This window comes from Prionailurus viverrinus, chromosome B3, assembly GCF_022837055.1.
Source record: "Prionailurus viverrinus isolate Anna chromosome B3, UM_Priviv_1.0, whole genome shotgun sequence".
In the NCBI taxonomy this organism is placed as follows: Eukaryota; Metazoa; Chordata; class Mammalia; order Carnivora; family Felidae; genus Prionailurus; species Prionailurus viverrinus.
In genome coordinates this window covers 26,119,274-26,131,401 of record NC_062566.1, presented here as the reverse complement: position 1 = coordinate 26,131,401, position 12,128 = coordinate 26,119,274, and the positions used below count along the sequence as shown (strand labels likewise).

The following is a 12,128-nucleotide window of genomic DNA, read 5'->3' as shown; positions in this document are numbered from 1 at the left end:
CAATTTCCCCAGTAATATCCTTGATAGCAAAAGAGAATTCTGGCTGTGGCATTGCATTTTGTTGTCCTCTTTTCCTTTTTTTTTTTTTTTAAAGTTTATTTATTTATTTTGAGAGCGAGTGGTGAAGGGGCAGAGAGCGAGAGAGAGAGAGAGAGAGAGAGAGAATTCCGAGCAGGCTCTGCACTGTCATCGTGGAGCCCCCATGCAGGATCCGAACTCATGAACCATGAGATCATGACCTGAGCCGAAACCAAGAGTCAGATGTTTAACCGACTGAGCCAGCCAGGGCCCCCTCATTGAGAGAGGTTTCTCCCCTCATTGAGAAACCTCTTGAGTTTCTGTTCATCTGGAAAAGTGTTTTTCTTCGGTGTTTCTTTGTCTTTCATGACATTGCCATTTTTGCAAAGTGAATCTTGATTTGAGTTTCTCTAGTTTCTTCATAATTGGATTCAGATCCTGCATCTGCAGTGGGAAGACCCCAGAAGTGATGCTGTGCCCTTCTCAGTGCCTCCCCCAGGAGGTGCAAGACATTTATCTGTCCCACTGTTGATGATGTTAATTTACATCACGTGGTCGAGGTGGTGCTTGCCAGGATTCTCCCTGTAGAGTTACTGTTTTTCCCTTTGCAATTAATAGATATATGCCAACATTGAAAGGTCAGATTGAGAAGGAGGAGCCAGGAAGAAGGCTGGGAAGGGGCAGTGGGGACATGGGGTGCTGCGGGTAGGGAGGGAGTGGTTGGTCATTTGGTCCTGGAAGCCAATCTGACGAGGGTGAGAAGTGTCCATTGGCTGCAGCTTTCCCTGTCAGGTCATAGTTTAGGCGGAGTGACGGCCTGAAGCCAGCCTGCAGAGCTGAAGAGTGAAAGGAGGCGACAACAGAGACAACAGGGAAAATGCCTCTTCGGGGAAGTTTGTCTGGACGAAGGGAGAGGGATACAGGCAGTGAAGGAGAGGTGTGTGGGGTCAGGAAGATGGTTTCTAACAGATGGAAGGGTATGTGTGATAGGAAGGGACCCAGTGAGGGGTTAGACATCTTTGATTCGGTGAAAGGAATGGGAGAAGGTCTTGATGAGCCCTCCTGAGCCCCAGGAGGGAATGGAAGCAGTAGGCAGCAGGAGCCGGTGGCCCCAACAGCAGGGTAGGGAAGGTTTGGGTAAGAGTGCTGTCTGATGGCCTATTTCCTCTGCTGAGAAGGAGGTTGGAGCAGGGGGCCGGAAGGAGGGCTGGGCAGGTAGACGGGAATGAGCTGTGTTTGAAGCGACCTCTGGGGAGAGGGAGAGAGCAAGCCGGCCGGTGTGGTGATGGGCACTGGGCAGTGTGGAGACCAGTCCAGGGTTCGGAAGCCACAATACTAATCCCAACAGCTTTTAGCTGCCTGGTGCAGGCAGACAAGGCAGACCTAGTGACTCAGGGCTGGGGTGTCCCAGGGGGGCAGCTGGACAAGGAGGGCAGTGAAGGGAGAAGGAGCACGGTGAGCGGTGGGGTCTCACTGCTGGCAGGCGATGTGTGCAGCCAGAGTGGCAAAGGCCAGAAGTGTAGGCTGGCACGCCTTCCAGAGGGAGGTGGATGGTCAGTGACCCGGATGGTGGTGGGAAGCCTGGTGTGTGCTGGGGAGAGGGGGCTGCGAGGGAGTGGAGGGGAGGTGTTCGGAGAGGAAGAAATCTAGGAACTGAGAGGCCAAAGGATTGGTGGTTCCCTGGAAAGCCTTGTCACCCGGGGTGATGGCAGGGGTTGGGTGGGTGGGGAAGAAGGTCATGAGCCAACACCACCAGGTTTACAAGTCAGGACAGATGGCAGCCCCGAGGAGATGAGGGGGGGCACCCTGGATGCTGGAACCCTCGAGGAGTGGTACTTCTGACAGGGAGGGGGACACTGCCGGGTGAGTGCCAAGGAGACCAAAGATCCGCTCCACCTCGGACTCTGAGGGTCGGGGGTGTGAGAGACAGGACAGCAGCTTCAGTGAGGACCAAGGTCTGTCTCCAAGGGCGAGCTAGGTCTCTGTTAAAGGCTGAAAAGAAGGGAGCATTTGGAGCAGGAGTGGGTGGTTTGTGATTGACTGGGGTCTAGTGGCTCAGTCGCCCCAAAAGAGCCATGCACACGGGTGACAGACAGGAGCAAGGCAGGGGTGTGGTAGGAAGGCTCCCTGGGTCTGAGATACTTGGAGACTCCACCCCGCCTGCCTCCCCAGACCAGGAAGGTGGAGGTCCCCGCCCCACCTCAGCGTGAGGGGACTGGCAGGGCTTGGGCCCAGCAGGCCCGCAGCCTCCTCCAGGAAAGGCTGACGAGGATGGGGGTAAGGAGGCAGCACTGCCTGTGGCCTGAGGCCAATCCCAGCCCTGCCTGGCCCACTCTGTCCAGAAATCAGAGGCTTGGCTGCATGTGAGGGACACAGGGAGGGTCTGCTGCCACTGGGTGAGGCCCTGCCCTCTGTTTTGAGCCGTTCAGTCCCACAAGGGCTTCTGGAGTGCCAACATGCCTGGCCCTGAGTCCTCATTGCGTCTGCTGGTTGGGATGAGCTCAGAGTGTGGTTTGGTTTCCATTAGATCAGAGGCTGTGAGCCAAAGAGAGCCCTGGGTTTGTGCCCTGGTTCCGTCTCTGCTACTGATATAATGGGAGACTTTGGGTAAGTCCTTGCCCCTTTTGCGGCCTCAGTTTCTTTATTTGCGTCCTGGGGCTGTGGCAGACACCCTCTCTAAAGCCAGCAGTCATCTTTTCCAGAGATGGGAGCCCCTCTTAGCTGGTTCTGATCAAATCCCCAGTCTGAGCAGCTATGAGCTGGTGGGTACAAACAGGCCCCGGGGCTCTAAAACCTGAATGTTAAGGGGGGAAGGTGTCACCAACATTTCCTCAGCCCCGGGGCTCATCTGTCAATCGTTTAGCATTTGGGTATCTTTGCTACCCCTCAGTGTTTCCTCTCAAACTACCCCTACTCTGGGGGGTACTCTCTACTAGGCACAGGAAGTGGCTTTTCAGGCCTCAGTGCCACCCCTCCGTCCTCCTTATCTGCTCCCCACTCACTGCCTGAAATGCCAGCAGCAGGTAAGCATTCCTTGAGCTAGATGTGGATCTCTAAAGACACTGCCCTGGGATAGGAGTCTGGGAAGCTAGCAGACAGTTACACCTTAGTGTGAAATAATTGCTTTGATCTTTTTCCAAGGAAAAACAGAAAAGAGGGCATATCCAGAATGGGCGGGGGGGGGGGGGGATAGAGGGAGGGGCAGGGGATAGAAGGCCACCCCAGGGATTGTCCGAGCTGCAGGAACCTATCCCCCAGGACCCACCCACACTTTCCATTCCTTTCCCCAACTTCAAGGCACCCAATCCATCAGGAGTGAAGAGCGGGCTCTGTCACTCCACCTCTCTCTTCTTCTAACCTGACCCAGGGTTCTGGGGACCATCAGACTATTTAGCCTGATTGGGAGTAGGGGGCAGTGGGGCCTAGTTTTCAGGGTTCTAAAGCTGAGCTGTCATGGCAACAGGGGGAAATAAACACTCTGGGTCTCACAGTCCAAGTTCTGCGATGATGTCATCCCAAGCTCCAGCCTGCTAGGTCCTGTGGCTGGCTGCACCCCAGACAGCCGCAGCTGCTCAAGCCAGAGGATCGACTTCCTTCCCAACCCCCACGCAGCCTCTGGAGAGGGGGAGAGAGGGGACACAGGGGTTTGGGCAGGGGCTTTTGGAACAGGTTCTACACAGGTCCAGCTCCTTGCCTACTACTTGGGTCTCTCAGTAGATGCTGTTGCCCCCTCCTTGGCCTTAGCCATGAAGCTGGCCAAGGGGGCCAAGAACTCTGTGTTCTATGGGCAGCACCCAGAGGAGAAGGTTCAGGTGCCGTCACGGCAAGAGGTAAAGCAGACCCCTGTGATCATGGCAATGATCAAAGGTGAGAGAAGTCTCCTGCCCTGAGCCTGGGTTGATTTCTTTCTCTGCAGGGCTGCTGAAGGTGCCCCAGCCTTCCAGCCCTGCCTCCTGCCAAGTTCTAGAGGACTCTCCTCCAAGCCTACCAAAGACCTGCACCTTCAAGCTGAACCTCAGAGGCAGTATTAGCTGCTGGGAATTTTCAGGGGGGTATGGATGGGAGGGACCATGGGGTATGAAATGCGGCCAATTTTGGAAAAAAGCTAGGGATTCAATGGAGCTTTTAGCCCACCTGTAGCTTTCCTCACTTCTCTCGAATCTTACTCTCAACTGAAAGCAGACAAACTAATTCTTATTACATTGTTAATGACTGATTGTTGCTCTATGTGGGAGGTGGTTTAGGATGAGGGAGAGAGAGAGAGAGAAAGAGAGAGAGAGAGAGAGAGAGAGAGAGAGAGAGAAAGAATCTTAAGCACGTTTCAGGCCCATCAAGGAGCCTGATGTGGGGCTTGATCTCACAATCGTGAGATCATGACCTGAGCCAAAGTCAAGTTGGACACTTAACTGGCTGAGACACCCAGGTGCCTCCAAATGGATATTTATAAGCCCCAATTTTCTCATCTGTGAAGATGGAAAACACAATAGTATCTGTTTTACGGAGTTGTTGAGAGGCTTAGCTGAGATGATCCATATAAAATAGTTCGCAAGGTGTCTGGTGCAGAATACGTTCTCAACTAATTGTGACTATTATCTTTCATATTGTGCATTGCCTGTGTGAGATCAGTTGCATTTTATGTGGAAACACTGTCTTTCCCCATGGGGAAGCTCGACGGTGGGATTTGTGGCAGTGTGACATCAGTGGGAGGAAAACCCCCAGTGTTCTCATGGCACCCTGCCTCTGACTGGGCGGGTGGGCCAAGCCTGAGGGCTGCCCCGTCCATCCTCACAGGTCCGGGCCCTGCCAAATACCTCCGGCCATCCTGCACGGGTTATGTAGACCATGACATCTCCATGTTCCAGGAGCCAGCCTACAGTCTGCACACACGGCACTCGGAGAAGCGTGAGTGCTCGCCGTGCCCGTCATCCCTACTCGTCGGGCTTAGGGTTATCATCCTTAGATGTTTGGGGTCGCAGTGAGAGGTAGGGAGCCATCATCTATAGCCACAGGACCCTGGGAACTCGGGCCTGCCCTGAAGAGGACCCCCAGGGGGCCTGCTGGGTCCAGAAGCAAGCCAGCAGGGAGATGCCCAGGTAACCCACTCCTCTAAAGGCAACGCTGTGGGCAGCTCCCAGCTGGACCTCCTGAGGGAGCTTTGAAGGCAGGGATTGTCACTGTCCAGATGGCAGAGTACGGTCTCCTCTCTGTCTGAGCTCTGGAGACGGCACTTTAGCTGGGCAGGAATAGCTGGGGAGTGGGGGAAAATGGTACAGAGTGGTGGCTCCCAAGGCTTCCCCGGGGGGCTTAGAAATGCCTGGAAGGGCCGGAGCAGAGAGCCACAGAGGAGCTGGGGCTTGCTGGTTGAGGCCAACGAGAGGAAGGGTGGGTAGGGGTGTTGAGGTGTGTATCTGGGGGTCTGAGATCTAGAGGCCTGCTGGGTCCCTCCTTGGGATGACACATCCTCCTCAGCAGGGGAACCCCCTGTCCGGGGCTGGGCCTCTCAGTACTAACAATAGTCACTATGTCTATTATTACCCCTTGGCACCAATCCCCGATGGGGGCTGCCCAAGCTGCCATGCAGCTGTCATTTTATCTGTTTCTTTGAGCGACTTCTGGAGACTGTTAGGTCATGCATTAAAAGCCCCATTTTGTAGATGAGGAAATCAAGGGTTGGAAAACACCCAGGGAATCGGAAGGGAGCTCTCACTTCTGTTTGGGGGAGGGGGATCTCCTCTGGAGGCAGTCCAGGCTCACCATAGAGCGGCCTCTGGGGCTGACCCGGCCTCTCTGTGGCTGTCCTGCAGGGGTCACAGACATTTGCAGCCCTGGGCCTTGCTATTTCTTCGATCCCAAAATAACTCGGTTTGGAATGTCCAGCTGCACGCAGGTCCCTATGGGAGAGCGCATCTCTAACCTGTGTAAGATGGGACAGGGGAGGCATGTGGGAGTTGGGAGGTTTGAGGATGGGGGTTCACCCTCAGGACCTGAGCAGGGACAAGCAGTAATGACTCGCCTCTGCCAGGTGTGTCTTTGGATACTGGCATCTCCCTGCAATGTTACATTAAGACACTGATGTTGCCATGTCTGTGTCACAGTACTTAGGTCTTGAGGCCAGTGTTATGCACATATGTCGCCAGGTGATGATCTGATAAAAATGTCATGGGACTCATGTTGCATCAGGGATATTGTCATGCTAATGAGCTCACAGGCCGTCGTGATTTCAGGATATTTTCTTGGTGCTGTCACAGGGAGGATGTCAGGATGCTGACATTCCAAGGGTGGCATTCTGATGACATTTGTGATTTTTATATTATGACAACAGTGTCAGTGCTGATGTCAGGATGGCCTAAGTCCCTCCCCCTGCCCATGGCCCTATGCAGGGGAGTTGATGGCCCTGCATGTTGATAAAGTGGTTATAGTGAAGTCACAGTAGGCTAACCAAGACCTCTTACCCATCAGCTGGGCACCAGGAGATGCGGCCTGGCTCCCGCCTTGAGACCCCTCCCTTCCATTCATCCACTTGCAGGCCTGAGCCCCATCCCAGCCTCCTGCCATTACGACCTAGAGAAGACCCACCCACCTGGGGAACGTAGGGCTCCCCAGTATGCTTTCGGCTACCGGTGGCCGTACCGGGTGACAGACCCCAACCCAGCCCCCAACAAGTACCAGCTGCCACTCTTGCTGGGGCCCAATAACCCTGTCAGCCGAGCTGCTCCTTGCTATAGCTTGGCCTCTGAGCACAAGAACTGGTTCTACAAGGAGAATGTGGCTGGAGGCCCTGGGCCGGCCACACGCTCCCGGCCTGAGCCCTCTGTCTACCAGAACCGCAGCCCCAGCTATAGCATGGCCAAGCGATTTGCCTACCCGATGGACCACACACCTCGGCCTGGCCCTGGCTCCCACGATGTCCAGAAGGTCACGGTGCACAAACCCCGAACACCCGCTTTCACCATGGGCGTCAAGCACTCACCCCACCTGTGCCCGCTGGTCATCGACATTCACGACTAAGGCCCTTCCTGGTGCACTCACCCACCCCTCCCCACAGAAGTTATTTTTCTGTACCAAATTGAGCAATTTACTGAGATTTTGAGTAACAGAGTTGGTGCCCGCTGTGTCTAGCTCACAGAAGGCATTAAATAAATATTTTCACTTAGTTCGCTTTTTGTTTTGCAAACACTCACAGCTGCTTCCTTTGGGCCCTGCCCTGGGTGAGGGGCTGGGATACTGGGAGGCATTGTAGGGGTCCCTGTGTGGGAGAAGTTCTGTTCTGGCTCACCAGGGAGGCAGTCATGTGTTCTCCAAGAAACCCTGGGCAGCGACTCCGGAGAACCCGTGTTCTAGTCCTAACTCTGCCACTAATGGCGGTGTGGCCTTGTGCAGCTCCTGTCCTCTGGGCCTCAGGTTGCCCTTTGGACAGTGAGGGGGGGAGCGTATGTCTGGAGGATGTCCAGGTTCCCTCCAGCTCCATAACTGTGTGACTCTGATCCCTGGCAGTGGTCAGTACCCAAGAGAGGAGCAGGGCAGAAGACGGAGGGGTCATCTGGCTGGGGATGGGGGTAGAAGGATTTTTCCTGGCGGGGGGGGGGGACATAGGAGGACAAGCAGAGACAGTGTGTAGAAGAGAGGGTATTCTCGGGGGCGGTAAAGATGAGAGAAAAGACAGGCATGTGGGACCAAAATGTACAGGGCAGGAGCCTGGGGCAGGCTCAGAGGGCAGGAGCCTGGGCTGCAGGAGGCTGGCCAATAACAGGACCAGATCGTGGGCAATTGGAGGGCACTCTGGCTTTGTTCTCAGCAAGGTGGAGCTAGATAAGATGCGTCATTTGCAGAATTCTTTGGACAGTGAGAGAAGGTTGGACAGAACGGGCAGAGCCTGCAGGCTGCAGTCAGCCTAGGAGGAGCGAAGGGGCCAAGTGGACTTCTGGGAGAAGGGTCTGTATGCCGCATATGGTCTTGGGGGAGCCGCTAGTTCGTCCCCACACTCAACAGCTTAGCCCTGCAGTGCCCGGCAGAGGAGGAGCCAGGAGGGGGCAGTGTTGCCCTACTTGTGAGTCGAGTCCTGCCCACCTGCCTGCCCCGCCCCATCCCTTCCAGCTTTGCAGCTTTGGGGCACATAGGTGCCAGCTCTCTGGCCTCTGTCTCCATCTCTGGGAAAGCTGGGGTCTCTGGGGCTGGCATTTGTCCTTCCTTAATTCTTCATATCCAGATCTCCCTTCGGGAGTTGCCCTTGCCTCTGGGACCAGCCCCTCTCCCAGCATCCCTGGCCAGGAGGCAGAAGGGGATTTCACCCCTTTTCTGTAGCCTGGAGCCAATGGGGTGGGAGGCCAGAACTATGGAGGGAAAGGGGCCCAGGGAGGGAGGAGAGGAGGCAGAATACCCCCCAGGCCTGATGGCTCAGGCAGATGCATGTTCTTCCACAGCCACTGCCCCAAGAATGGTGGGAGGCAGGAAGAGAGGGCCCCTCAGAACCGGTGTCGGGTGGCTCATCCTTTCGAGGGTGAGCAATATTCAGGTTTTAATTAAAATTGAAAATTGAACTGAAGAACTAACTTTGGGTAGAAAGGATCAGAGAATGTCTGTGGGATATTCAAACAACAGCAACAACACTGAGTATTTTTTAAAGGGGTTTGTAGGAAACCCCACCTGGATCATACCTGACGCAGGGCCCAGAAATTCCCTCCCTGCCACCCCGCTAGCCCCCAGGCCTGGGGTATTATGTCTGTCTTGTCCTCCCTGCTCCTCAACAAGGCTGGTCCGGGCAGGCTCGAGAGAGAACGAGGGAGCTTGGGGACCCATCTGTCTTGCAGCAGATTAGAAAGATGTCATTTTGCCGACAATGCCATTTATCACAGCGGCTGCAAAAATTAGTGATGCTTGGGCTGAAAGTACTGGATGGGGGTGGGGGCTGGCAGGTGGCAGTGGCTGATGCTCTTCTGTGTCACCAGGTCAGGGAAGCTACAGGCCAACCTTTGAATAGGGATTTTCTGATTTTGTGCCTATCCAGTTCCAAGGCCCTCCACTGGAAAAATGAGAAAGCTGAGGCCCAGAGCCAAGGAAGTAGCAGCCATATGACAAGTTGATGGCCTGTCTCTAAATAAAGGTCTAGGCTCACTCTATGACTAGGGTCTGGGGTTCAGTGTGTGACCAGACCCAGGGTTCAGTGTGTGGCTAGGTTTGGGTCGGTCTGTGACTAGAGTCAGGGCTCAATCTAGGACAGACCCTCAGCCTGGCTCCAGCTGCCACCAGATATGGGTAGGGACTGGATATTAGCCCTAAAGCTAGAATTAACACTTGGTTTGTGGTCCCAAGGGAAGGAGAGGAGGCTAGAGGACTCAGAAGGAGTCTTTGGGGGGATGAAGATGTTTGGGAGAGAGATGGCCTTGGGAAGAAGGGGATGCGGCCTCTGGGGAAGATGAATGGGACTTCCTTTGTGCCTCAGCCCACAAAATGACAGGGTCATTTAGCTTGAGATCGACCTTTTGATAAAGCAATCCCCATCTCTTGGCTTTGCCTCCTCTGTGGTGGTGACTGGGTAGGTTACCTGCAAGAGGTTGGTGGGCATGGCCTTCCAGGCCTGGCTGAGTGCTCACCCCACCCCTTCTGAACAACTTGGCGGGGGGCACACTTGACCTGGCAGAAATCCTTGTCTGAATTCTTTCTTCTTTCTTTCTTTCTTTCTTTCTTTTTTTCTTTCTTTCTTTCTTTCTTGAGAGAGAGGGGGAATAAGTGAGCAAGGGGCAGAGAGAGAGAATCCCACCAGGGGCAGAGAGAGAGAGAGAGACAGAGAGACAGAGAGAGACAGAGAGAGACAGAAGCGGGGCTCACCCAAAGAGAGGCTCGTGGTCACGAACTGCGAGATCATGACCTGAGCCAAAGTCTGATGCTTAACTGACTGAGCCACACAGGTGCCCCCCTGGTCTGAATGGTTGTAGGACTTAACCTGTGCCCTCAGATACTTGGGCCCTGGAGCCTGGCATGTGATGCATACAGACACGATCATTCATTTATTCATCCAATAAACATTTGCTGAAATCCTGCCCTATGCCAGGCTCTGGCTGCACCTGGGGGTACCAAGAGATGGTGAAGGCCCAGCCATGCCCAACAGGTGTTCGGAGAGCGGCTTGGGGGGAGGATGGAAGCAGCTTTCTCTAACCGTGAACAGACAGTGGGGTGGGGGTGAGGGTCAGTGAATGGCACGCTGCCCTCCAGAGTTTCCTCCTTTCTCTCCCGGGGCAGGAGAGGCCTGACCTTCACGGGGCATCCCCGCAGGGTGTGGTGGTAATAACACTGCAATCACATGACGCTCCTGCTCCTCGATACCGGCTGGGGCTGCTGGTCTCTGTCATTCTGTTGTGGCTGGAGAGACCCTGAGTGCTAGTTGTCACTCTGGCTCCCAGGAGCTGGGAGGATGGTGACCCTGGGCTGGGAGGAAGAGGGGCCCTGCCTGGGAGACACATTGACACATCATCCACAGGCACACAGGTGGGGGTTGTGCAGAAACACATGTCCCTTGCCCACCTACACACAGAGACAAGGCACAGATTCTCCTTATAGAATGTGCTCACTTGTGCACACACACTTATGCATGCACAGACACGACACCTTACTGCTCGCACGTACAGCCCTGACACCAGACCCAAACACAGGCTTTATGTTGCACTCACAGGGAGAGACAGACACGGGCACCACACCGTACCCGACACTCACCTTTTACTACATAGGCACACCCCCTCTCCAGGCGCCTCTTTATCTCACGTGCATGCATACATCTGCTCGGGCTCAGGTGTACCTCTCACTGCCCAGGAGAAGTAAAGTAAATGAGAGTGCTCCCTCCCTACCATGCACAGGTGCAGATGGGGTGGGGGGTGGGGCTGTGGGAGGGGAGATTGGGTCTCCACGCTCAGGAGGACGTTGGGGCGTGAGCTGGGGGTCAGCCCTCCAGTCTGGGGTCCTGCCTCTGGATGGGGTGCATTTGGTTGGGAGCTCTCGTCCACGAAGACAAGCCAGATCCCTTCTCCCTGCCTTGAGCACTCAGAGATGCCCACTCCAGGGGCCACCCAAGGACAGGAGGACTGGCATAGGTGCTCCTGCCACCTGGCAATCCTGTTCCTGGCCCTTGCTGGGGTGTGGATGGGGGAGCTTGTTGGAGAGCACATGCCCCTGGGGTCCTGGTGCGGGTCAGAAGCCGCATCTCCAAGCTCACTGGAGGCAGAGAGTCTGCCCGGTCCTGTTCCTCCCGGCTTCTCTCCCTCTGTGTCCACGCTCTCCCATCTGGCTCTTCCCTAAGTCTTTCTGTCTCCCTCTGGCGTCCCTTTCTCTTCTCTCACTCTCCCTCTTGCTCTCCCAGTCCCTTGGCCCTGTTTATCCTCTAGAATAAAGACCGACATTTTCAATTACCCCCCAAATAACAGAGCAGTTCTCAGAGGCCCTGACAAGAGGAGGATGGTGTGGATGTGTGTGGCCTATGGGTAGATGTGGGTGTGGGGGTTGGGAGGTACCCATGGTCCCACTGTCCTTTGTTTGCTTTTTCTCTTCTGGAACCTTCATTTTTTCCTGGGAGAGGGGAAACACGTCTCCCTTCAGGGGAGGAAGGGAGACAAAAGAGAGAAATAAAAACCTGTCATCGTTGTCTTGTAAACACAGCAGGTAGTGCAGAGCAGGGGCTCAGCAGGACCGAGGGAGAGGCAGGGACAGAGAAAAAGGGGGCTGAGAGAGATGGGGAGAAAAGGTGAGCTGGGTTGAGCAGAAGCCGCTACCCCAGGGCCCGGGGCGTGTGGGCACCAGGCAGGGCTGCCGAGGGTGGAGAAGAATGCAAAGATTGACCTGGGAGAGTGGAAGGCACTCGGGGAGGCACCCTTAGACCCAGTGCCAGGCAGAAGGGGGCCTCCAGGCATCTCCTCTGAACATGCCCCCTCCCCATGCTGGGCTCTGGGGACACCGAGGAGGGTAAGATAGACACATGTCTGCTCTTGTGGGGTGTAATATGTAGCTGAAACAAAGCAGCTGGGCACTTGCCATGTGCCAGGCACTTACATAAGTCGAGAGTCACAGAGTGTGGGTAACCTGTCCAGTAACGCACGGTCACGGGGGAGAGTTCCAGGATTCCAGCC

General features: G+C 55.1%; 1 protein-coding gene across 1 annotated transcript; it reads left to right on the top strand.

The window, feature by feature from the left end:
- The first annotated feature begins 3,510 nt into the window (after positions 1 to 3,510).
- ODF3L1 (outer dense fiber of sperm tails 3 like 1) lies at positions 3,511 to 7,171 on the top strand. Its single transcript, XM_047864458.1, has 4 exons — positions 3,511 to 3,885; positions 4,810 to 4,920; positions 5,823 to 5,936; positions 6,545 to 7,171. Exons 1-4 carry the CDS (start codon positions 3,765 to 3,767, stop codon positions 7,024 to 7,026), a joined length of 828 nt encoding a protein of 275 aa, XP_047720414.1. The 5' UTR covers positions 3,511 to 3,764; the 3' UTR covers positions 7,027 to 7,171.
- The last annotated feature ends 4,957 nt before the right edge of the window (positions 7,172 to 12,128 follow it).